The 27,742-nt window shown below is 43.9% G+C and overlaps 1 protein-coding gene across 4 annotated transcripts in view; it reads right to left on the reverse strand.

Moving 5' to 3' along the window:
- Window positions 1-27,742, reverse strand: part of LOC141116857 (cytosolic beta-glucosidase-like) — a 220,508-nt gene that overhangs the window by 156,438 nt on the left and 36,328 nt on the right. For 3 of the 4 annotated variants that reach the window (XM_073609341.1, XM_073609348.1, XM_073609333.1), the window contains exon 2: window positions 8,669-8,850. In XM_073609341.1, the coding sequence (XP_073465442.1) occupies window positions 8,669-8,735 (67 nt within the window). In that variant the 5' untranslated portion in view covers window positions 8,736-8,850. Of the gene's footprint in view, window positions 1-8,668; window positions 8,851-25,606; window positions 25,727-27,742 lie in introns of those variants that run through there. The other variant, XM_073609356.1, reaches the window with a different exon arrangement.

A 27,742-nucleotide genomic window follows, 5' to 3' on the forward strand; every position in this document is an offset into this window, starting at 1 on the left:
CAAGACCACTGATAATCTCCCTCAATCTGGGGCTCCACGCAAGATCTCACCCCATGGGGTCAAAATGATCACAAGAACGGTGAGCAAAAATCCCAGAACCACACGGGGGGACCTAGTGAATGACCTGCAGAGAGCTGGGACCAACGTAACAAAGGCTACCATCAGTTACACACTACGCCGCCAGGGACTCAGATCCTGCAGGGCCAGACGTGTCCCCCCTGCTTAAGCCAGTACATGTCCGGGGCCTGTCTGAGATTTGCTAGAGACCATTTGGATGATCCAGAAGAGAATTGGGAGACTGCCATATGGTCAGATGAAACCAAAGTAGAACTGTTTGGTAGAAACACAACTCGTCGTGTTTGGAAGAGAGAGAATGCTGAGTTGCAACCAAAGGACACCATACCTACTGTGAAGCATGGGGGTGGCAACATCATGCTTTGAGGCTGTTTCTCTGCAAAGGGAACAGGACATCTGATCCGTGTACATGACAGAATGAATGGGGCCATGTATCGTGCGATTTTGAGTGCAAACCTCCTCCCATCAGCAAGGGCATTGAAGATGAAATGTGGCTGGGTCTTTCAGCATGAGAATGATCCCAAACACACCACCTGGGCAATGAAGGAGTGGCTTCGTAAGAAGCATTTCAAGGTCCTGGAGTGGCCTAGCCAGTCTCCAGATCTCAACCCCATAGAAAACCTTTGGAGGGAGTTGAAAGTCCGTGTTGCCCAGCGACAGCCCCAAAACATCACTGCTCTAGGTGAGATCTGCATGGAGGAATGGGCCAACATACCAGCAACAGTGTGTGACAACCTTGTGAAGACTTACAGAAAACGTTTGACCTCTGTCATTGCCAACAAAGGATATATAACAAAGTATTGAGATGAACTTTTGATATTGACAAAATACTTATTTTCCACCATAATTTGCAAATAAATTCTTTCTAAATCAGACAATGTGATTGTCTGGATTTGTTTCCACATTTTGTCTCTCATAGTTGAGGTATACCTATGATGACAACTATAGGCCTCGCTCATCTTTTTAAGTGGGAGAACCTGCACAATTGGTGGCTGACTAAATACTTTTTTGCCCCACTGTAAGTCAGTTCTGGTCTCTCTCTGAGTGCTTGCCATCTGTATACTGAACACAAGGGGACACTTTCTTGGCATCTCTGCACTATAGAGAATGTATTGTAGTTTTTTCAATGAATACAAGGTGTTCTCTGATTGGACGATGTGGTGATGGCCTCTCCTCTCCGTCTCATAGTTACATAGTTACATATAGTAGGTGAGGTAGAAAAACAAGTCCATCAATTCCAACCTATGGAAACCAGGTTCAATCAGAGAAAACCTAGGATAGCACAGTGGCTAAGTATAAGTGGTTAGCACTTCAGCCTAGCAGCTCTGGGGTCATCGGTTAAAATCCCAATCACGGCACTACCTGCCTGGAGTCTGCACATTCTCCCTATGCCTGCGTGGGTTTCCTCCCACACTTCAAAGCACTGCTGGTAGGTTAATTCGCCCTAGTATGTGTATATATGAATGTGAGTTAGGGACCCTAGATTTTAAGCTCCTTGAAATCAGGGACAGATGGATAATAAGTATGTAAAGTGCTGCATAAATTGACGGTGCTATAAAAGTACCTATAATAAATACATTTGTTGAAAATAAGCTATGCTGAATGGTGGGGATGCCAACCAAGTGACCCCCTGTGTTCAGTTTACAGATGGCAAGTCACTCAACCAGAGACCAGTGCTGACTGTATATAATGCAGGCTATAACAGTGAATTTTTGCTTCCCCATCAGCTCTCTGGATGTGAAATATGAAGAATTAGATGTAACCAAGCTGGACCAATGAAAGTTTAAAAAGAAAGTTAATTCCCGGAGCTCAGCTTTAAAGTCCAACTGTGTCAAAATGAATTTGTTAGTTGCGCATAGAGTGGGGAGGAGTTAGAACCATGGTCAGTTTACAACGTATAAATGCTTTTTCCCCACTTGACAGATTTCTCTTCGCTTCCAGGCAGAATAGGAAGCAAGGCAAAATTTCCTTAAAAGGGGACAAAGGCAAGCAAAAGGCATAAGACAAAAGAGACAGAAGACTCTATTCTCACTGCCTTTTTTATCGATATTGTGACGTATTTAGTTTATATATCTGAGACTGGGTTCACACCTTTAAAAGTGCATCAACACATGCACATTAATGCATGTTACATCAAGTGTACTAAGGCAGCTCATTGATTTGGAAAGGAATGGAAATGTGCTTTGACCCTTTTTGAACCTGACCCTTTTTTGGAAACGCTGTGCAGAGAAGTTCATTATTGTGCGTTGTTTTAGTGCTTTGGAGTGTGATTCAAAATGACTGGCCCTGAAACAACCCATGCATAGTGTGGTACCACAATTTACAGCAACAAAAATGTGTGGACCCATCCTTTTGCCTCATACAAACAATCGTACTTTCCGCCAACAAAACCGTGGATTTTTTTTCAAAGGTTGTTGGCTCAAACTTGCATACACATGGTCACACAAATGTTGGCCAACAATTCCGAACGTGGGAATGCGGTGTTGTATAAGACGTACGACAAGCTGAGAAAAAGGAAGTTCAATAGCCAGTGCGGCTCCTGCTGCTTGATTCAGAGCATGCATGAACTTTTGTGCGACGGACTTGTGTACACACGTTTGGACTTTCCAACAACAAGTTTTGTTGCCGTTAAAGGGGATAATACAGTTGTGCCAGTTAAGGCAAGCGCAATTATATCCTGGCCGAAGAGTGTTCTACCATAACGGATTCAGACGTTCTGTCTGATGGGCTAGTGGAACTGTTTTCGGACACTTTGTCCTGTACCGGGAAGTGGATTGACAGTCACAAGGAGCCAATGAGTGATGTGCAGGAGCTGCTAATGTGGAAATTAAGCTGTCTGCCAATGCAGCCCCGCTGATCAGTATCACCAGATCTTTTGAGGAAGATTGTTGGGCCCAATGGGTTGCAAAAGTTCGCCCTATTACGCATATGCTTGTAATTGAGCCTGATCAGAAGCCAGATGTCGTTGCTAGGTGCTCGGTTCAGCGTGCTCCAGACGCTCGGGTCCTACCCTGATATGGAGACCTTAAGACCCTGCCTTGGCTGTCCAAGATACAGTGGATCATTATAAAGAAGGTAGCAGAGGAATATGGGTACCTATATCCTTACATACCCGCTCACCTGGAAGAGGAAATCTTGGAGAAATAAAGCCAATGAGTGGATGACGCTGTGCGCAGTTTCCTCCAGATCTCTCTCAAGTTAGACTTTCTGAAATTGTCACCTAAGGTGGCCAAAAGATATACCTCCATGCTACATACCTGGGGCTATGGCCGTAAGATCAAGCTGGACAGTTATCCATAGGCCAGACCAAAGGTACATCAAACGCCTTTCCACTACAGTGAACGCAAAGGGACAGACCTTGATCTTGCCCAATCCCGGGTACTATTGGTGAACACCATAAAGATGCACCTGTGTTTTTTTCTTCTTCTCTCCTTGTGGATTATAAAATGTGTGTTGTGTGACGTCAAGGACGCAATGCTGAGAGCCACTTCACACCCACATACAAAGTTGTTGCTAGTAGAGAACATTCCAGAAAGCTGTACTGCCAGGATTGTGCTGGACTGAATGCTGCCGGCAGATGCAGAGAGTGCCCATCTGAGCCATGTTGGCTAATGTTGAAGTTGTTGGGGTGATCCACCCTGAAAAGTGACCTGTGATCTTCCGCAGGTTGGGGTTTCTTCCATTGAGGAAGGAAGCCATCTCAGTCCCTGGCTGTCATGTGGACAGACTGAGGATACCGTTGCAAGGGGACCAATGTCCCAAAGTGCGGTCCCTTGCACCATTGCCTGGCTGCTTGTTGTCTGAAATGCAGCTGTGCCTCCTTGTCCCCGGAGTTGTCCCTGAAGAAGAAGGAAAACTACTGGGAAGTATTGTTCACCCCAAGTGAAATTGATGGACTGTGACACGTCATTGACACTGGGAGTGTAGTTAGTTAGAATAGGCTGTGATAAAGGGGGCAAATGCTTACCTTTCTTTGCATAATGGACTCATCTATGCATCAGGACTGTTACTTGATGAAACCCTAACAAAAAAAGTTTTATGCTTGATTAGGAAAGGAGGTGGCATACTCGGCTGAGAATGGGGCCTGCTTTCATTATGTATATAATAAAGATATCTTATAGGGTGTATTTAAACTGCTATGCTGTCTTCGGCTGGGGACAATTGCAAACCATTTAGTCACGTATGTATATATTGCACCATGTTACAATAGGATAGGATGCCTTTGCATTGCTTTTGATGTCTATTTCAGGTGTTGCTGTATGGGTACGTCTTCCTTGGCTAAGCAGAGACAGGGATCCAACCTGATGACAACACTAAACATTACCTTTAAGGCTGTACATAAAAGTATTTAATATTTCTCATATATGATCTACCATTTTATGTGTTTGATACTATGTTTATTCCTTGTGGTACGCCACATACATTACTGTTATTGTTACTCTTTCCCTGTTTCCCCACCTATCCCAGTTTTTGCCAGGACATTCACTCTCAAGCTTGAGGGCTCAAATTATTATTTTTTCTGCAAACTCTGAGTTAGTTTTGTAGGCAGGGGGAGGATTTAGCACCCTGGAGTTTAGGCAGGGTTGCTCCTAAATTTACCTGCCAGGAGTAACTACCTTGGCAAATTGTTAGGGATCGATTGATTTCAGTCTGTGATTGCTGCACTTTTCTCTTTTGTCACTAGGTGACCGGGTACCTGGTGGAATTAGATATGAGAAGGGCAATGCAGGGTCAGATTATGGCTATATGGGGCATCTCAGCCAATGGGCAGGATTTTTCTTGAATTCATTGGCCTGTTGGGAGAACTTATATATTTTGGGTGGAGTCAGGTGATCAGTGTTTTGTGCCACCTGGTCCGCTGTCTGGGTGGACGGGTGTTGTATTGCCCGGGCTGCTAGGCTGGAGTTTGGGCCTATCCCGGGCACATCTGGCTGTTACGCTGTCTGAGGGCCTATCCCGAGGCAAGAGAGCAGCGCAGGGTTGGGATTGCGGCTTGCAGTCCAACCAGAAGTGACGGTTCTACCAACCGGAGAACCTGTCGTGGTCGGAGGTAGAGGGGAAGCTGTCGCCACTAAGAGGCCCACCACCTTATTACCAGAGACCACAGTGAGTAGCTGAAGCAAGTACCAAAGCAGTATTTTCACCAACTGGGGGCGGTGAAGAATCAAAAAACTTCAGCGGGTATCAAGCCAGGGACCCAGCCAGCGGAGGTGATGCTTGAAGAGCAGCCTTGTGTGTCAAGCCAGGGAACGAGCAGGCCAGTAGGGTGAAGCTTGAGAGGTATCTAGAGTGCCAAGCTAGGGACCCAGTGGAGAAGCAGGGGTGACGCTTGAGGAAGATACTACCGTGAAGATTGGAGGAGCTCAAAGGGATTCAGTGGCTGTGAATCAACTAGTCTAGTGAGAGACTGGGAGCTCAGTGGGTTAAAGAACTACAAGGAGTGATTGTAGTGGAAGTGAAGTAACTGTTTGTCAGAAACCATGAAATCAGGCTGAGACAGAAGTACAGTTAAATCACACTTGTTTAATAATTAAAGTTAAAAGAACAAACGTAGTCAAAACATAGCCAAAATTCAGTAACCGGAATGGATAGTCAGCCAAGCCAGAAGTCAGGGATCAATGTAGTGGAACAGCAAGCAGGATCTGGAGCCAGAAGGGATATCAGCAAAGCAAGTCTTGAACAGGATCGCAGGAGATAGTTTCTGTGATGTTGACCCAGGCGAAGGCAGAGAACCTCTGGACTGGACGGCTTAAGTAGGCAGGACTGACGAGCAGCATATCATCAACAGCTGAGTAACTGTGGAGAGATAGGAATTAGCCGACAGCTGAGCGGCTAGCTCAGAGAAGGAAGGGCTGAGCCCAGCCCTGACACTGTTACACTTTGGCTACTTTCACACTAAGGTGCTTTACAGGCACTACAGCGCTAAAAATAGCGCCTGCATAGCGCCTGTAAAGAGCCTCTCCTGTCTCTCCAGTGTGAAAACCCGAGTGCTATCACACTGGAGCGGTGCGCTTGCAGGATGGTAAAAAAAGTCCTGAAAGCTGCATCTTTGCAGTGCTGTAGGAGCGGTGTATACCTAAAGCGCCCCTGCCCACTGAAATCCATGGGGCAGCGCCGGCAAAGTGCCGCTGCAGCAGCACTTTGCGGATGGTTTTGACCCTTTTTCGGCGGTAGAGCGATGCTAAAAATAGTGGCGCTTTACCGCAAACGCCTCAGTGTGAAAGTAGCCTTTGGGTTAGTAACTGTTAAAGACTGTTGTCATAGGAGAAAGCATTCCTACACATGCAGAGGTGGCATCTTGCTGGATGACTTTCTCTGCATGGCTGTCCTCCTGTTAAAGTCTTGGAGTCTGACAATTAATCTTGCAACTGCCTAAGGGTGTCCTAGCCCTAACCATCTCTCCCAAAGTTCTGTTAAGAGAAATAAAATCTCTTTTGCATTCAAAAAGTGTCTGGTGCCCAATGAATCGAATTGCTTTGCACACAGTATCTCACAAAAGTGAATACACCCTCACATTTCTTTTAAATATTTTATTATATCTTTTCATGTGACAACTCTGAAGAAATTACACTTTGTGTCATGAGTGTACAGCCTGTATAAAACAGTATAAATTTGCTGCCCCCTCAAAATAACTCAACACACAGCCATTAATGTCTAAACCGCTGGCAACAAAAGTGAGTACACCCCTAAGTGAAAATGTCTAAATTGGGTCCAAAGTTAGGGTTGCCACCTTATCCCTTTAAAACCGGACACTAATTTAATTAGCTGAGGCTAATTTAATGCAGATAAGGCACCAAGTGAGATTAATTACCACCCTTATCAGCCAAAGAACCCGTGTAATTAATATGTGTGCGGTTTTAAAGGGATGAGGTGGCAACCCTACCCAAAGTGTCAATATTTTGTGTGGCCACCATTATTTTCCAGCACTGCCTTAACCCTCTTGGGCATGGAGTTCACCAGAACTTCACATGTTGCCAATGTAGTCCTCTTCCACTATTCCATAATGACATCACAGAGCTGGTGGGTGTTAGAGACCATGCGCTCCTCCACCTTACGTTTGAGGATGCCCCAATAGGGTTTAGGTCTGGAGATACAGTATGCTTGGCCAGTCCATCACCTTTACCCTCAGCTTCTTTAGCAAGGCAGTGGTCGTCTTGGAGGTGTGTTTGGGGTGGTTTTCATGTTGGAATACTGCCCTTCGGCCCAGTCTCTGAAGGGAGGGGATCATGCTCTGCTCCAGTATGTCACAGTACATGTTGGCATTCATGGTTCCCTCAATGAACTGTAGCTCCCCAGTGCTGGCAGCACTCATGCAGCCCCAGACCATGACACTCCCATCACCATGCTTGACTATAGGCAAGACACACTTGTCTTTGTACTTCTCACCTGGTTGGCGCCGCACATGCTTGACACCATCTGAACCAAATAATCATTGAGGGAACCATGAATGCCAACATGTACTGTGACATACTGGAGCAGAGCATGATCCCCTCCCTTCAGAGACTGGGCCGAAGGGCAGTATTCCAACATGAAAACCACCCCAAACACACCTCCAAGACGACCACTGCCTTGCTAAAGAAGCTGAGGGTAAAGGTGATGAACTGGCCAAGCATACTGTATCTCCAGACCTAAACCCTATTGGGGCATCCTCAAACGTAAGGTGGAGGAGCGCATGGTCTCTAACATCCACCAGCTCTGTGATGTCATTATGGAATAGTGGAAGAGGACTACATTGGCAACATGGTCTCATCAGACCACAGCACATAGTTCCAGTAATCCATGTCCTTAGTCTGCTTGTCTTCAGCAAACTGTTTGCGGGCTTTCTTGTGCATCATCTTTAGAAGACGCTTCCTTCTGGGACGACAGCCATGCAGACCAATTTGATGCAGTGTGCTGAGTACGTACACTCAACTTCTTTGGTCGACCATGGCGAGCCCTGTTCTGAGTGGAACCTGTCCTGTTAAACCGCTGTATGGTCTTGGCCACCGTGCTGCAGCTCAGTTTCAGGGTTTTGGCAATCTTCTTGTAGCCTAGGACATCTTTATGTAGAGCAACAATTCTTTTTTTCAGATCCTCAGAGAGTTCTTTGCCATGAGGTGCCATGTTGAACTTCCAGTGACCAGTATGAGAGAGTGAGAGTGATAACACCAAATTTAACATACCTGCTCCCCATTCACACCTGAGACCTTGTAACACTAATGCGTCACATGACACCGGGAAGGGAAAATGGCTAATTGGGCCCAATTTGGACATTTTCACTTAGGGGTGTACTCACTTTTGTTGCCAGCGGTTTAGACATTAATGACTGTGTGTTCAGTTATTTTGAGGGGACAGCAAATTGACACTGTTATACAAGCTGTACACTCACCACCGCAAAACATAATTTCTTCAGTGTTGTCACATGAAAAATATTTACAAAGATGTGAGGGGTGTACTCACTTTTGTACGATACTGTATAATTATATTATATATATATATATATATATATATAAAATATATGATAGACACATACATACATAGATATATACATATACACAACCATGCGCATATGTATCATATGAAGAAAGAGAACTGGACACAAGGTTATGATTACCTTCAATTTGATAGGCTGCTGTCGATGCTCCCCAAGCAAATGAATCAGGAAACTTTCCACTATCCATGTCTTGTTGTATATCCTCAGGGATCGCTGCCGCCACTATCCAATGACGCTGTTTACTCTGCTGTGTCCTGTTTATCCTTTGCTGATCCCTCCAGATGTATAACTGCAGTAAACAGCTGTAAAAGAAAATCAGAACATTTACAAGATGGAACTTCAACATATCTTCACAGCCAATTATACAAAACTGCACTTGTATTATGGCTTACAAGCTGCATTTGGGAACATAGTGGAAGACTTAGTGATGTGCCGTACATGTAGAAGTTATTGCTTCTGCACTCCTTCTGTGTAAGTTCCCATTCGCACCTGAGTGCTTTGTTGCGTGTTTTTGTACATTTCCAAATGCACAACAACACAACATCAATAACAACATCCGACAGAACTCATAAAAATCCCCAGCAATACAGTGCCTTGTGTCTATGTCTAAGGACTCATGCACACAGAGCTTAAAAAAAATGTTTTTTATAGGCATTTGATATTTTCTTTTTCAGCCTGTAAAAGCCCTTTTAGGGCCCATGTATACAGAGGTGTTTACAGGCGTATTAGAAGAGGAGGTTTTAAAGGCTGAAAAAAAAATATATCATCAGTGTGTTCAGGAGAGGAGATTATGAGCAGAAAAAAAAAGAAAACGCGAAATGCACATGAACACTAGACACATTTAGGCTCGTTTGCACATTAATGTACTCTAACGGCCAGAATAAATTTATATTCTGGCCAATAGAATGCACAAATGTGCATTCCGAATGTGGCTTTAGGTGCATTTTTTAGCTGCTTTTTCCTGCCAGGAGTAGAAGGCATTCAGAGGAAAAATTCAAATGCATGGGCCCTCAGAAATGTTACATTTCTACAACTGTGTTACTAACAAGTACACACTAGGTGGCAACATTGTAGCATTTTCTATTGCAATTCTTGGGAGGATAGACATGCAGTATTATTGTCATTTAGATTGCATCTGATTTTATTCCTTTACTGACTGTGCAACATGGTCCCTCATCTCTACAGATGTTGATCTAATGCTGCCCTTAAATATTATATAGGGTTACATTCCTTTGGTAAAAATAATCCAAATCAGTGTATAGTATTTAGTCTGTGTGAAAGTTATAGAGCCCAAAAACTATGATATATATTTGAAAATTGATCAATCCTGATGTACTGACAGCCTATCCCATTCCTTGAGGCCCTAAAATGCCAGGATAGTACAAATACCCCCAAATGAACCTTTTTGGGAAGTAGGCAGCCCAAGGCATTTAGTAAGAGACATGGCCATTTTTTTTTTTTTACAGTTGTAATTTTGTGGCACAATATTTTGGGAAAATTAAGAAATTAAATAAAAACATTTTGTAAAAAGTTGTCATTTTAACAAGGAGCACCAGGACAGTGGAAACACCCACAAAATAACCAGATTTTGGAAAGCAAACACCCCAAGCTATTTTCTAAAAGGCATAGTGAGTCTTGACACATGATTTTGAAAAATGCAGGGAAGAAAATGAAAACATATTTTTTTTTGTTGTTGTTGTCAGTTAATAAGATATTCCTAACACACATCATAGGCATACTTATAATTACACCCCAAAACATATTCTGCTATGCCTCCTGAGTAGGGATGAGCTTCGTGTTCGAGTCGAACCCATGTTCGACTCGAACATCGGCTGTTCGATCGTTCGCCGAATTGCGAACGTTATGGGCCGTTCGCGCTAAATTCGTGTGGCGCGTCACGGCCCATAATTCACTGCGGCATCGCAGTGCATTGCTGGCTGATGATTGGCCAAGCATGCACTATGACCCGCATGCTTGGCCAATCACAGCGCCGTCAGTAGAGAGAGCTGTAATTGGCCAAAGCCAGGGTGGCTTTGGCCAATTATGGCTCAGGGGATTTAGTACACACCCCACACTATATAAGGCCGCCTGCACGGCGGCCCTGTGTAGTGTGTGTTCCGGTGTGCTGAGAGATAGAGAGAGAGAGAGACAGTGTCATTTGATTTGAGTTAGATAGATTAGGCAGAACAGTCAGTCAGTTAGCTGCACTTACAGTGTATTGTGTATATATATGCATCCCAGGTGTTGCATATATATATATATACACTGTATTCAGTTTAGCTAGATCCGTTCCTGTTATCTTCTATCTAGACTATTTACATTTAATGCAGTGCGTCCTGCTCACAGTGTTCAGCTAGATCCGTTCCTGCTATTTACATTTAGTGCAGTGCGTCCTGCTCACAGTGTTCAGCTAGATCCGTTCCTATTATCTTCTAGACTATTTACATTTAGTGCAGTGCGTCCTGCTCACAGTGTTCAGCTAGATCCGTTCCTGTTAAATTCCTACTGACAGGCAGGCTTGTCTGGTTACAGTATATAAAGCTACCTGAAGAAAATTACAGGTGTTCTATTTGATCCTATTAGTACCACGGTCAGGCAGCTAGACTATTTACATTTAGTACAGTGCGTCCTGCTCACAGTGTTCAGCTAGATCCGTTCCTGTTATCTTCCTACTGACAGGCAGGCTTGTCTGGTTACAGTATATAAAGCTACCTGAAGAAAATTACAGGTGTTCTATTTGATCCTATTAGTACCACGGTCAGGCAGCTAGACTATTTACATTTAGTACAGTGCGTCCTGCTCACAGTGTTCAGCTAGATCCGTTCCTGTTATCTTCCTACTGACAGGCAGGCTTGTCTGGTTACAGTATATAAAGCTACCTGAAGAAAATTACAGGTGTTCTATTTGATCCTATTAGTACCACGGTCAGGCAGCTAGACTATTTACATTTAGTACAGTGCGTCCTGCTCACAGTGTACAGCTAGATCCGTTCCTGTTATCTTCCTACTGACAGGCAGGCTTGTCTGGTTACAGTATATAAAGCTACCTGAAGAAAATTACAGGTGTTCTATTTGATCCTATTAGTACCACGGTCAGGCAGCTAGACTATTTACATTTAGTACAGTGCGTCCTGCTCACAGTGTTCAGCTAGATCCATTCCTGTTATCTTCCTACTGACAGGCAGGCTTGTCTGGTTACAGTATATAAAGCTACTTGAAGAAAATTACAGGTGTTCTATCCCAGCTTAGTGCAGCTACAGGCCATTAGTATGTCTGGAAGGCCAAGAAGGAGAGGCAGACAGTCACAAGCCAATAAGAGAGGGCAAGCAGGCTCTGTGTCTAGTGCTGGTCGTGGAGACGGTGCATCCTCATCAGCACGTGGCCATGGGACACGCTTGGCCTTTTTTTCGGCAGCTGGCCGTGTTGAGCCGCAACATGCGGAAGACTTGGTCGAGTGGATGACCAAGCCGTCCTCATCCTCCTCATCCTCTCTCACCCATGCCCAGGGTGCTTTGTCTGGCAAAGCAGCGGCCTCTTCCCTCAGCTCAATGTCATCAGTGACTCCTTCCCTAGCTCCACCATGTCCTCATGAGGATTCCCTCGAACTGTTTGACCACAGTGTTGGGTACATGCTCCAGGAGGATGCCCAGCGTTTGGAAGGCTCTGATGACGATACTGAGCTCGATGAAGGCAGTAACATGAGCACGGACAGAGGGGGTGCCCAAGAAGGACAGCAATCTGGCAGTCATGCTCCCCCTGCTGCAGCATACTGCCAGGTTTGCTCCAGTGATGAGGAGGGAGGGGATGATGAGGTCACTGACTCAACGTGGGTGCCTGATAGGAGAGAGGAGGAGGAGGAGGAGGAGGAGGAGGAGGAGGAGGCGGCGGCACATCACCAACGAGGCAGGATGCCCTCCAGGGGCCAGCCTAAGGGCAGCACATTGACTGCATCACACCCCAAAGCTCCACATGTGCAGGGCGCTGCAGTCTCTGCGCGTTATTCAAAAAGTTCTTTGGTGTGGGCCTTTTTTGAGACGAGTGCATCAGATCGCACCGCTGCTATTTGCAACATATGTCTCAAGCGTATCTCGCGTGGCCAAAACATCTCCCGCTTGGGTACCACATGCTTGACCAGACATATGTTGACCTGCCATGCAGTTCGTTGGCAAGCGTATCTAAAAGACCCACACCAAAGAACAAAGAGGATCTCTCCTTGCTCCTCATCAGCTGAGATTTCCAACCCCACTAGACCTTCAGTCCTCTCTGAGACCTGCAGTGAGAGGAATGAAGGTGTAGAATTAGGTGTGTCACAGCCAAGTACTTGTGGGCAATCTGCTTTTGGTACACTGACGTCAGATTGTACCAGGCAAATTTCCCTGCCCCAGCTGCTGCACCGCCGAAAGAAGTTTGCTCCCAGCCATCCACATGCCCAGCGGTTGAATGCTAGCTTGGCAAAATTGCTAGCACTTCAACTGCTGCCTTTTCAGTTGGTAGACTCTGCCCCCTTCCGTGAGTTTGTGGAATGTGCGGTTCCTCAGTGGCAGGTACCCAAACGCCACTTTTTCTCACGGAAGGCGATTCCGGCTCTCTACCGGCATGTGGAAGGCAATGTCCATGCCTCGCTGGACAGGGCGGTCAGCGGTAAGGTGCATATTACCGCTGACTCATGGTCCAGCAGGCATGGACAGGGACGTTACCTAAGTTTCACGGCGCATTGGGTGACTCTGCTGGCAGCTGGGAAGGATGCAGGACAAGGTGCAGTAGTGTTGGAGGTTGTTCCGCCACCACGCCTCCAAAATGCTGATTGTGACACACCTCTCTCCTCCACCCCCTCCTCTTCTTCTTCCTCCATGGCCTCTTCCTCGGAACCAGCGGTGCTCCGTAGGCGTTCAAGGGGCTACGCAAGTACGCAGGCCAAATGATGCCATGCGGTGCTTGAGCTGGTGTGCTTGGGGGACAGGAGCCACACTGGGGCAGAGGTTTTGTCAGCTCTGCAGGGGCAGGTTCAGAGGTGGTTGACGCCACGCCAACTTAAGGCAGGAATGGTGGTTTGCGACAATGGCACCAACCTCCTCTCTGCCCTCCGACAGGGACAAATGACCCATGTGCCCTGTTTGGCTCACGTCCTTAACTTGGTGGTGCAGCGGTTCTTGGGCAGGTACCCGGGCTTACAGGATGTCCTGAGGCAGGCCAGGAAAGTCTGTGTGCATTTCCGCCGGTCATATAATGCCAGTGCTCGGCTGACGGACCTCCAAAAGGAGTTTAACCTGCCCAAGAACCGCCTAATCTGTGACATGCCCACCAGGTGGAACTCAACGTTGGCCATGCTGCAGCGGCTGCACACGCAGCAGAGGGCCATCAATGAGTACCTGTGCGACTATGGCACCAGGACAGGGTCAGGGGAGCTTGGTTTTTTTTCCCCACGCCAGTGGGCCATGATCAGGGATGCATGCACTGTCCTGTCACCATTCGAGGAGGCCACGAGGATGGTGAGCAGTGACAGTGCATGCATCAGTGACACTGTCCCCCTTGTCCACCTGTTGGAGCACACGCTGCGTGGAATAATGGACAGGGCACTTGAGGCAGAACAGAGGCAGGAAGAGGAGGACTTCCTTAGCTCTCAAGGCCCCCTTTATCCAGACAGTGTTCCTGCGTGCCCGCCGATCACACAGGAAGAGGACGAGGAGGAAGAGGAGGAGGAGGAAGATTGTGTCAGTATGGAGGTGGAGCCTGGCACTCAGCATCAGCAGCAGTCTTTAAGGGATCAGTCCCAAGAAACACATGGACTTGTACGTGGCTGGGAGGAGGTGGCTGCGGACCATGTCGTTCTTAGTGACCCAGAGGACTCCGGACCGAATGCCTCAGCAAACCTACGCTGCATGGCCTCCCTGATCCTGCAAAGCCTGCGTAAGGATCCTCGTATTCGTGGTATCAAGGAGAAGGACCAATACTGGCTGGCAACCCTCCTTGATCCACGTTACAAGGGTAAGGTTGCGGACCTTATCTTGCCATCGCAGAGGGAGCAGAGGATGAAACATCTTCGGGAGGCCTTGCAGAAAGGTCTGTGCAACGCGTTCCCAGAGACTGGGAGGTTACAAACTCCTGTTTCTGGACAACGTGTTGCTGAGGCTTCGGTCAGTCAAAGAAGGAGCGGTGGAGAAGGTGGCCGTCTGACCGATGCGTTCAGACAATTTTTTGGTCCGCAGCCCCAAGGTATGATCGGTTCCAGCAACCATCGCCAGCGTCTGTTTTACATGGTGCAGGAATACCTAGGGGCAAGATCAGACTTGGACACCTTTCCCACCGAAAATCCTCTGGGTTACTGGGTCTTGAGGATGGATCACTGGCCAGAGCTTACACAGTATGCAATTGAGCTACTGGCCTGTCCTGCATCCAGCGTTCTTTCGGAACGCACATTCAGTGCTGCTGGAGGCGTGGTAACCGATCACAGGGTGCGTCTGTCCACCGACTCGGTCGATCGGCTGACCTTCATAAAAATGAATGAGTCTTGGATCACCACCAGCTACCAAGCACCTGATGCTGATGTAACCGAATAATTTTTTTTGAAATCTCAGATCCCTTCAAAGACTGCCTATGCTGATGCTGAGTGACTATCCCTGAGTAATTATCCTCTTCCTCCTCAATCATCACGCTGATAGCTTGTAAGAACATTTTTGGTTCTGGGCGCCACCACCAGTGCCTAAGGCACAATTTTTCAGCCCTTGTTTAACAGGGGCGTGTAATTACAATTTTTGATGTAATACTTTGCAGCAGGGCTCGTTCCTGCATTCCAACTAGAGTGTCTGTGAGGGGTTGCAGTGTTGTGGCACCAGCACCAGTGCCTAAGGCCCAATTTTTCTGCCCCTGTCTAACAGGGGCGTGTAATTACAATTTTTGAAGCAATACTTTGCAGCAGGGCTCGTTCCTGCGTTCCAACTAGAGTGTCTGTGAGGGGTTGCAGTGTTGTGGCACCAGCACCAGTGCCTAAGGCCTAATTTTTCAGCTCCTGTTCAACAGGGGCATGTAATTACAATTCTTGATCTAATATTTCACAGCAGGGCCCTGTGAGGGCTTACAGTGTTGTGGCCACAGCAACACCTAAGGCCCAAATTTCTGCTGAGTATATAGGGCAGGACCCTACTTTCAAACATCTAACTTACAAACGACTCCTACTTGCAAACGGAAGGAGACAACAGGAAGTGAGATGAAATCTACCCCTAGGAAGGGAAATTCTCTCCTGTAAGAGTTAATATGGGAAAACAATTTCTCCTTTCCACTGATGCTTTCCAATCCTTGTTCCACAAAAAAACCCAAATTTTCAAAAAACATTTTTCATTGGGACAAAAAAGTGAGGTGAAATCTTCTGAAGAGGAGGAAAGACAGCAAAACAAATGTCACAGGGGTGATAACCCTTCCCTATGTTTTCCAAAAAGCTTAGAAAAGATTTTTTGGCTGGAGCTAAACACGTTAAAAATGTTCAAAATTACAAACAGATTCTACTTAACAACAAACCTACAGTCCCTGTCTTGTTTGCACCACCTGTATACTGCTGTTCAGAGTATATAGGGCCTGGTGGCCCCACACCTTTCCTTATTTTAATTTGGGTGCGGGGTTCCCTTTAATATCCATACAAGACCCAAAGGGCCTGGTAATGGACTGGGGGGTACCCATGCCGTTTGTCTCACTGATTTTCATCCATATTGCCATGACCCGACATGACATTAAACCCGCAAGCAGTTTTAAATGAGATTTTTTCCTTTAAAAATGACATTTGGTGCAGGGACTGTTCTAAACATGGGAAACACGCGTCACTTTACAGGCATACTATAGACACCCCCCAGGTACGATATTTAAAGGAATATTTCACTTTTTTTTTTTACTTTAAGCATCATTAAAATCACTGCTCCCGAAAAAACGGCCGTTTTTAAACGTTTTTTTTGCATTGATACATGTCCCCTGGGGTAGGACCCGGGTCCCCAAACCCTTTTTAGGACAATACCATGCAAATTAGCCTTTAAAATGAGCACTTTTGATTTCGAACGTTCGAGTCCCATAGACGTCAATGGGGTTCTAACGTTCGTGCGAACTTTCGGTCCGTTCGCGGGTTCTGGTGCGAACCGAACCGGGGGGTGTTCGGCTCATCCCTACTCCTGAGTATGGGGATACCACATGTATTCACAGCCTAACCACACAGAGGGGCCCAAAATCCAACGAGCACCTTCAGGTGTTCTAGAGGCATACATTCTAATTTCCTGACTACCTATCCCATTTGCTGTCCTGAAGCACCAGGACAGTAGAAACACCCACAAAATTACCGCATTTTGGAGAGTAATCACCCCAAGGTATCTTCGAAGAGGCATGGTGAGTCTTTTAAAGACTTAATATTTTTGTCACATGTTATTGGAAAATGCAGACAGAAAATATTTTTTTTTTTCTACACAAAGTCGTCAATTTATTAAGATATCTCTCACATACAGCATTAGCATACTCAGAAAACACCCCAAAGCATGTACTGCTACTCCTTCTGGAGTATTGCAATGCCACATGTATGAGACTTTTTCAATGTTTGGACTAATTATGTACATGTACTGTAATGGTTTCCTCTGTACGAGTGGTCAGGGAACAGAGCTTATTGTAGTGTCTCCTATAGCAGTCCCCCCGAAACCATGTTCATTGACCAGGAAATACAGGAGGCCAAAGAATGGAAGAACAAAAGAGTAATCAAAAAACACAAAACTTATGCGCTAGGGTTAGTACAAAGATCCTACATACAGCGACTAGCGCAGTATTGTTGGAAACACTACAACAGTATTATGTGGTAATGGTGCAGCCCTGAACTTAATAAAGTCTGTGATTAAGTAAAGAGTTCATAGGTAATCCAAGTGGTGTTCTATGCTGTATGACAATTGTGTATGCAAACCGTCACCAACACCCGATCACACTGATTCTTACCCTCATGAAAAGACATATAGGCATTAAGTATCATCCAATGGCAAACTGAGCAATCCTCCACTTTAACCAGTTCTGCCCCGGAAGATTTGGCTGCTCAAAGACCAGGCCATTTTTTGCGATACAGCACTGAGTTGCTTTAACTGACAATTGCGTGGTCGTGCGACACTTTACCCAAACAAAATTAACGTCCTTCTTTTCCCACAAATAGAGCTTTCTTTTGGTAGTATTTGATCACTTCGGCGGTTTTTATTTTTTGCGTTATAAACAAAAGAAGACCGACAATTTTGAAAAAAACACAATGGGGGTTATTTACGAAAGGCAAATCCACTTTGCACTACAAGTGCACTTGGAAGTGCAATCGCTGTAGATCTGAGGGGAAGATTTGAAATGAAGGGAAGCTCTGCTGATTTTATCATCCAGTCATGTGCAAGCTAAAATTATTTATTTTCCTTGCATGTCCCCCTCATATCTACAGCGACTGCACTTCCAGTGCACTTGTAGTGCAAAGTGGATTTGCCTTTCCTCAGTTTAGGCCGATATGTATTCTTCTACATATTTTTGGTAACAAAAAAAAACAAAACAAAAATATATAAATAAATAAATAAAATAAACAAATTAAAAAAAAAAACTTGCAATAAGTGTCTATTGATTGGTTTGCGCAAAAGTTATAGTGTCTACAAAATAGGGAATAGATTTGTGGCATTTTTATTATTATTTATTTTTTTACTGGTAAAGGCGGTGATCTGCGATTTTTTTTCAGGACTGCAATATTGCACTGGATGGCCACTTTTGACACATTTTTGGGACCACACTGTGGGCGCATACGCACGCCTCCTACAGCGTCTTAAAGGGCCGACGTACAGCTATGGCGGCTCGCCCAGGGGAGCCGTTCTGACACAGTATAACTGAGGCGGCCAGTCGGGAACCGGTTAAAGATATCACCTCCACCAGAGCAAGATTTCACCAGCACCAATCAGCAGGTAATGGATGCCAATTCAGGGGTATAATCCACCAGCAGCCCGCGCAAATGTCAATTAATATTTCCACCATGACAATGATACTCTCAAAATATAAATAAAACACTCCTCATTGCACAGACATCCCAGTTAAAGGTTTATTGTAAAAAGGGGAAAGCAACTCACATTCTCATAGTAAGATAATCGCATATAGAAAGGACCAATGTTTCCAACCAACAAGATGACCACTGTGTCCCAGCACATGAATGCGTCACGAATTCCAGCTCCTCCCTACGTGTTTTGTCATCAGATGACGTCATCAGGGTTTCGGCTAGACGGATGATACGGCTATTTATATAAGGTCGGCTTATGCAAGATAGCGGATATTAGCTATGTTCCAGATAAATGGGAATACAACCAAAGGCCATTCACAATGAAGGAAGGCACATAGATGACAATCATTAATAAAAATGATAATATATCCAACTCTGAAAGATGCCCCCCCCCCTCTAATAAGAAAGTGAATCGCAATCAGTTATTAAAGATATTTGAAAATAACTTAAGACACTTATAAACTATAGACAATTTATGTCCATTGAAAGCGAATATACAGTGGAACAGCGCCATCTTGTACATTACAAAATGATAAAACACTTTAACATATACATCTAAAAATTCAAAAACACCATAATTACCACCTTATTGCAAACAAAAAATTAAATGTCAACATAAAAATTGATAGCAAGATATATATTTTTTTTATAACGACAACATTTATGATTAACCATTGTTAATAAAAGAATTAATATCACATTGGATATTCATACCAAATGGGTGTAGGTTTTTGCTTGATATATCCACCTCATTTCTAACCTAGAAACCCCTCTGACTACATTGCTACCCCTCCAATGACTAGTAAACCTATCTATTCCTAAAAAGATGGTACCCTCAGGATTATGATTATGTTGCAAAGCATAATGCTTGGACAAGCTATGCTTTGGAAACCCTTTCCTAATATTAGCTACATGCTCATTCAATCTTGTCTGTAGCATATGCTCAGTATGACCAATGTACTGAAGACCGCATGGATAACAAATAATATACACAGCATTTTTGAAAGAGCATGTAATAAATAAAGGGCTTAATAGCAAAATGTTCATGGGTTGAGGTAGACTCAAAAGAGTAAATTCTCCTACATCTCTGAGCATTCATTTTACAGATCTGACATTTCCTACATGGAAAAAAAAAAAAAAAACATACTTGGAACAAAGAAAGTTGTTTAGGGGGGTCAATAACATTGGGTGCATAATCCTCTTTACCTCATAATGCTGATCGGAAGTAGTGATAAAGAGTATAAACTTGAAGCTATCCCCCTGGCCCTTTACCTTAGGTAATAGAAGATCATCCCTACTTTTCTCAAGGGCAAGTTTCAAGGCTCCTTCTAATCATCAGCCTCATAGCACTTCTCTAAAAATCTTTGCTTGAGGACAGAAGCTTCATGTAAAAAATCATCCTGGTTGGTGCAATTCCTCCTTAACCTTAAAAATTGGCTCTTGGGGACAGATATCAGCCAAGCACTATGATGAAAGCTATTGGTATTAATATATCCATTCCTATCGGTTTCTTTGAAGTATGTTGATGTGATAATATCACCATCCACAACTCAAAGCTTAAAATCTAGGAAATGGATCTCTGTCTTGGTCGCCTCATGTTGTAAGATAATGCCCCTGTCATTATTGTTCAACATGGCAATAAACTCACTCAGCAATTCAAAATCACCATCCCATAGGAGGAGGATGTCATCTATGTACCTTTTCCAGAGAATAAACTTCAGTCTAGGTCTCTGATAGATGACATCCTCCTCCCATTTAGCCATAAACAGGTTGGCCATGCTGGGCGTAAGCTTGGCCCCCCATGGCCACCCCTTTGTTCTGCAAATAATAGGATCCACCAAACCAAAAATAATTGGGCCCCATAGCATTATCCAAGAGGCTCAAAATGAAATCCCTTTGTATATTAGATATAGTATCTGATCTTAGAAAATGTTCTACTGCATCACGACCATGCTAATGCTATAAATTAGTATATAATAATGATACATCTGCAGTGACAAAGATATAACTCTCCTTCCATTTCCTGAAAGACTCTACACAGGTCATTAATGCTCTAAAATTGGTGGAATGGAAGGAGAGTTATATCCTTGTCACTGCGGGTGTATCATCATTATATACCGTTATATTGCATTGGCATGGTCATGATGCAGTAGAACATTTTCTGAGATCAGATACTATATCTAATATTCAAAGAGATTTCATTTTGAGCCTATTGGATTATGCTATGGGGCTCAATTATTTTTGGTTTGGTGGATCCTATTATTTGCAGAACAAAGGGGGCCAAGTTTGCACCCAGCATGGCCAACCTGTTTATGGCTAAATGGGAGGAGGATGTTGACGATCAGAGACCTAGACCAGAGTTGATTCTCTGGAAAAGGTACATAGACGACATCCTCCTCCTCCAACATGAGGCGACCAAGACAGAGATCCATTTCCTAGATTTGAAGCTTTGAGTTGTGGATGGTGATAGTATGACATCAACATACTTCAAAAGATGTCATCATAGTGCTTGGCTGAGATCTGTGCCCAAGAGACAATTTTTAAGGTTAAGGAGGAATTGCACCAACCAAGATGATTTTTACATGAAGCTTCTGTCCTCAAGCAAAGCTTTTTAAAAAAGGACTATGAGGCTGATGGATTGAAAGAAGCCTTGAAACTCGCCCTAGAGAAAAGTAGGGGTGATCTTCTATTACCTAAAGGTAAAGGGCCAGGATGATAGCTTCATGTTTACACTCTTTACCACTACTTCCAATCAGCATTATGAGGTAAAGAGGATTATGCAGAAACATTGGAGCGTACTGCAGAGTGATAGGGTTTTGGAACCACATCTCCCTGATCACCCCCGAGTGGTCTATAGGGGTGTTCCCCCATTGAGACTGCAGATAGCACCCAATGTTATTGACCCCCCCCAAACAACTTTCTTTTTTTCAAAGTATGTTTTTTTTTTATGTAGGAAATGACCATTCTGTAAGAAATGAATGCTCAGAGATGTAGGAGAATTGACTCTTTAGAGTCTACCTCAACCCATGAACATTTTCCTATTAAGCCCTTTATTACATGATCATCCAAAAATGTTGTGTATATTTTCTGTCATCCATGCGGTCTTTAGTACATTGGTTGTACTGTCCGTATGCTACAGACAAGATTGAATGAGCATGTAGCTAATATTAGGAAAGGGTTTGCAAAGTATAGCTTGTCCAAGCATTATGCTTTGCGAAATAATTGTAATCCTGAGGGTAACATCTTTTTAGGAAGATAGGTTTACTAGTCATTGGAGGGGTAGCAATGTAGTCAGAGAGGTTTCTAGGTTAAAAACGAGGTGGATATATCAAGCTAAAACCTACACCCCATTCGGTATGAATATCGAATGGAATATTAATTATTTTATTAACAATGGTTAACAATAGATATAGAACCCACACCTAACAACTGTACTTTTTTTTTTTTTTTTTTTCCCATCAGCTCATCCCCCACAGTTATTACCTTTCGTCTCCACTTGACCCTCCCTTCTAGATTGTAAGCTCTAACGAGCAGGGCCCTCTGATCCCTCCTGTATTGATTTGTATTGTAAGTGTACTGTCTGCCCCATGTTGTAAAGCGCTGCGCAAACTGTTGGCGCTATATAAATCCTGTATAATAATAATAATAATAATAAATAATAATAGATGCTGCCATTAACAAAATATATTTTTTTATATAAATTTTTATGTTGACATTGAATTTTTTGTTTGCAATACGGTGTTAATTACACATCTAAATTAAAATTAAAAAACACCATATGTCAAAGTGTTTTATCATTGTAATGTACTTACTAACCACAAGATGGGGCTGTTCCCCGCTATATACACAGCTAATATCCGCTATTTTGCATAAGCCGTCCCCTATATAAATAGCCTTATCGTTCGTCTAGCCACACCCCTGACTACGTCATCTGATGACGAAACGCGTAGGGAGGAGCTGGAACATGTGACGCGATCACGTGCTGGGATGTAGCGGCCATCTTGTTGGTTGGGAACACTGGTTGTTTCTATATGCAATTATCTTACTATGAGAATGTGAGTTACTTTCCCCTTTTAACAATAAACTTTTAACTGGAATGTCTGCACAATGAGGAGTGTTTTATTTATATTTTGAGAGTATCATTGTCATGGTGGAAGCATTAATTGACATTTGTGTGGGCAGCTGGTGGATTATACCCCTGAATTGGTATCCATTACCTGCTGATCGGTGCTAGTGAAATCTTGCTCTAGTGGAGGTGATATCTTTAAAGTGGAGGATTGCTGAGTTTGCCATTGGATGATACTTAATGCCTATATGTCTTTGCCTGAGGATAAGAGTCAGTGTGATTGGGTGTTGGTGACAGTTTCCATACACTATTGTCATACAGCATAGAACACCACTTTGATTACTTATGAACTCTTAACTTAATCATGGACTTTATTTAGTTCAGTGCGGCACCATTACCACATAAGAACAAAAGAGTGATTCCAGGAGTGCAGCTGTCCACAGGGGATGGCTGGGACTGGTGTTTAGCAGGAACATAGTCAGTGGGACATGCAGATGGGTCAGTTCAGGCTGCAGACAGAGATATGGTCAGCGAACAGGCAAATGATCAGTCCAGGCAAAAGGCAGAAACGTGGTCAACAAACAGGCATGGGTTAGTACAGGTGGAAGGCAGAGGCAACACTGCACTGGTGTGGGGGTGACCAGGAACACTTCTGCTGTCCTAATCTGGTCTGGTGACACTGGGACTGGTGGGGTTCCAATCAGAGACACCATTGCTGGCTTACACTGGTGTGGTAGTAATAAGGAATACTGTTGTTGGCATACTATGGTCTGGTGACACTGGGACTTGTGTGGTGGTGGTTAGGAAAACTGTTGCTTGCTGCGCTGGTCTGGTGGCAATCAGAAACACTGATTCTAGCTACACTGGTCTGGTGACACTGTGGCTGGTGTGGTGGTGATAGCAGAACTGTGACTGGTTGTACTACACCATTAGGGTTTGTTCACATGTGAGGTTGGGGGGGTGGGGTGGTATTGCAGTTTTACCACCCCTCAACTGGTACGCCATTTAGCTACAGAGGCATCGGCTGGGGTGTACAGATGTCATAGCTGCGATTCTCAGCTGTAGCATGCGACCCATTCAAGTGAATGCTGTTGCCGGTGAGGGGTCCAAAGGGTTAAAACAGGTGGTGAGGAGGCAATACAAAATGCCTTCTTACTGCCTGTCAAATGTTCTCTAAAGAGCAGTCTGAACATGTGAACAAGTCCTTATAGTGACACTTTGACTGCTGTGGTGGTAATTAGGGACAATATGACTGGTGTGGCGGGGATCAGGGGACACTGGCACTGGTGTGGCGGGGATCAGGGGACACTGGCACTGGTGTGGCGGGGATCAGGGGACACTGGCACTGGTGTGGCGGGGATCAGGGGACACTGGCACTGGTGTGGCGGGGATCAGGGGACACTGGGACTGGTGTGGCGGGGATCAGGGACATTATGACTAGTGTGGCGGTGATCAGGGACACTGGGACTGGTGTGGTGGTGGTCAGGGACATTATGACTAGTGTGGCGGTGATCAGGCCACTGGGATGGGTGTGAAATCTTTCAAAAAAGGACACAGACAGCAACAAAAACTCTTCTTTTTCGTAAAACGAGGAAAGGTTTATTATCTGCATCTTCTTGTCCAATAACATCTGTCCCTTACCTCTTTTTAGACTAAAAAATTAATTTTGGTTTAGTAAACAAATCAAGTACTTTGACCAAGGACATTTGCACCTGTATATAAAAGTAGAGGTAAACCCTAACTGAATAGTACAGCCCTCTGTGCCCATGTGAATGAGACATTGCTGTAATTTTACACATCCCTTCAGTCTTCGCTGTTCTTCATTGTGTAAACTCTTTGTGTATACATGCTACTTGCAGAAAAGTAAATAAAACTGCATTCATTAATGTACAGTACAACACATTGTATAACATAGTACACTACAACATATATTACAACACATAGTACAGCATACTGTAAAGTACCATGTATTGTACAATATATAGTAGGACACACAGTACAATGTATAGTACAACATATTTTATGACACATAGTACAATGTACTGTATAGAACATATAGTGCAATGTATAGTGCAACATACAGTACACTGTATATTACAACATTTATTACAGGGATATGCAATTAGCCGACCTCCAGCTGTTGCAAAACTACAAGTTCCATCATGCCTCCCTCTGCCTCTGGGTGTCATGCTTGTGGCTGTCAGAGTTTTGCTATGCCTCATGGGACTTGTAGTTCAGCAACAGCTGGAGGTTCACTAATTGCATATCCCTGATATATAATATGACACATAGTACAACATATAATACAAAACATATTACAACATATACTATGACACACAGGGGTTGATTTACTAAAACTGGAGAGTGCAAAATCTGGTGCAGCTCCGCATAGAAACCAATCAGCTTCCAGGTTTTATTTTGTCCAAGCTAAAGTTAGAAGCTGATTGGCTATCATGCACAGCTGCACCAGATTTTGCACTCTCCAGTTTTAGTAAATCAACCTCATAGTACAACATATACTGTATATTGTACTATACATTGTACTATGCATCATACCATATGTTGTAATATACATTGTACTGTGTCATAGTATATGTTGTAAAACACAGTTTGCTATATGTTGTAATATATGACAACATATAATACAATGTATAGTGCTACATATATTAAGACACATAGTACAACATATAGTACAATGTATTGAATACTACAACATATATTACGACACATAGTACAACATATACATATACGTATATAACAGCATACTTTATGAAAAATGGTACAAGGTATAGGACAACATATAGTGCATAATTTGTACAATGTATAGTACAATGCACAGTACAACGCATGTATAATGGATAGCACAAGGTATGTTAGGACATATACAGTAGTTGAACGATACAAAACAAAGCCAAAGCTAGAAAAGCCTAGCACTGTACTATAAAGATATAAATAGATATAAATTCCAATACTTGTGACTTTGAACGATGAAGCGGTGTCAGTTTTGAAGTTTGCGCTCCTTTAATAGAAGCTCTTGACTTTCGTACCAGTGTGACCAGTCCAGCTAGTCCAAAGGGAAAGAGAAGAGCCATGCTTCCGGCTGTATTGGTATGAGCTCCTGTCCAATCACATCTAACATACAATGTACATCCCAGCCCCAACCAAAGTGTGCTTTCAGCAAGCTGCAGTCTGCAATGTGTGTGGAACAAAGGGGGTCCCAGGGGTGTGGAGGGGGGGAGGGGGACAAAACACAGGGATCTGAGAGGTGAAGTTTTGTGTAATGGACAGTTCATCCACACTGGCCTCCTGTGTTCAGTTTATTTAAATGCAGGAAAATGATCTGGAAGTATAAGCAAACTTCACATTTCCCAAATTAAGGTCTCCCGTGTTTAACCACTTCAGCCCCGGAAGGATTTACCCCCTTCCTGACCAGAGCACTTTTTGCGATACAGCACTGCATCGCTTTAACTGACAATTGCGCGGTTGTGCGATGTTGCACCCAAACAAAATTGACGTCCTTTTTTTTCCCACAAATAGAGCTTTCCTTTAGTGATATTTGATCACCTCTGCGGTTTTTATTTTTTGCGCTATAAACAAAAAAGAGCAACAATTTTGAAAATAAAGCAATATTTTTTACTTTTTGCGATAATAAATATCCCCAAAAAACATATAAAAAAACAAATTTGTTTTCTTAGTTTAGGCCGATATGTATTCTACATATTTTTGGTAAAAGAAAAAAAATAAGCGTATATAGATTGGTTTGCACAAAAGTTATAGCATCTACAAAATGGGGGAAAGATTTATGGCATTTTTATTATTCCTTTTTTTTTATTCTATTAGTAATCACGGCGATCTGAAAATTTTATCGTGACTGCAACATTATGGCGGACACATCGGATACTTTTGACACTATTTTGGGACCATTGTCATTTACACAGTGATCAGTGCTATAAAAATGCACTGTTTACTGTGTAAATGACACTTGCAGGGAAGGGGTTAAACACTAGGATGCAATCAAGGGGTTAAGTGTGTCCTAGGGAGTGATTCTAACTGTGGGGGGGATTGTCTCACTAGAACATGACAGAGATCACTGCTCCCGATGACCAGGAGCAGTAAATCTCTGTCATGTTGCTAGACAGGACAGGGAAATGCCTTGTTTACATAGGCATCTCCCCGTTCTACCGCCCTGTGACACGATCGCTCGCCCCCAGCGAACATCGAGTCCACGGGGGCCTGCAGTCACGGAGTACGCGTCGGGTGTGCGTGCCCACAATGCCACGATTTACAGGGGGCGTACCTGTACGCCCAATTGCCCAGCCGTGCCATTGTGCTGACGTACATCATCGTGTGCTGGTCGGCAAGGCGTTAAATGTACCCGCGTTTACATGCATCTTGACGCGTTCAGAGTAATCTGTCCCTGTACGTACAGAAATAAACCAAGGGCTTGTTTTCATAAATGTTGCTCTCTGAAGATGGATCGCTTTTCAGAGGATGTTTGACAGGTGGCAAGGAGACGGTATGTCACCTCCCCATACATGTTTTACCCTTAAAAGCACCCCTCACCATGTCGTTGTGGGGCAATTGCAGCACGGCTCCATTTACTTGAATTCACGAAAAAAACCTTTATGCTTCAAAAAAAAAAAAAAAGAAAAAAAAAAGGCCCACCCCAATTATAGATCAAAATAGGCCCAAAGTCAGGCTTTCTATGCATTTGAAAGAAATGTTTTCCATTTTCTTATTCTGTTGTTTAATATCAATGGAATGTCACAGACAGCGTAGTTTGCAGTATTCCTGATCGTGATTTGATCTATTGAAGTGAAATACACATTGGTGTTAACTGTGATCAATCTGCAAAGCATGTGAAATGTATAGCACACAGCCTGGGCAATTTTAGATGTCACTTCAGTGCGTTCACAGCTCTTTTTTTAATGGAAATGAACCTTTTTGAATGAAAACAAAGACTTATTCAATAAGGAGTAACACTTGCAAATGCATAATCTTTTAGATGATACACTCTAAGGACATGTTCACACCACATGCACTGGGACGTTGTTGGGTGGCTATTCCAGCACAGTCCCACCGTATGGGCCAGCCAAAATCCCTCGTCT

This window comes from Aquarana catesbeiana, linkage group LG01, assembly GCF_042186555.1.
Source record: "Aquarana catesbeiana isolate 2022-GZ linkage group LG01, ASM4218655v1, whole genome shotgun sequence".
Classification (NCBI taxonomy): domain Eukaryota; kingdom Metazoa; phylum Chordata; class Amphibia; order Anura; family Ranidae; genus Aquarana; species Aquarana catesbeiana.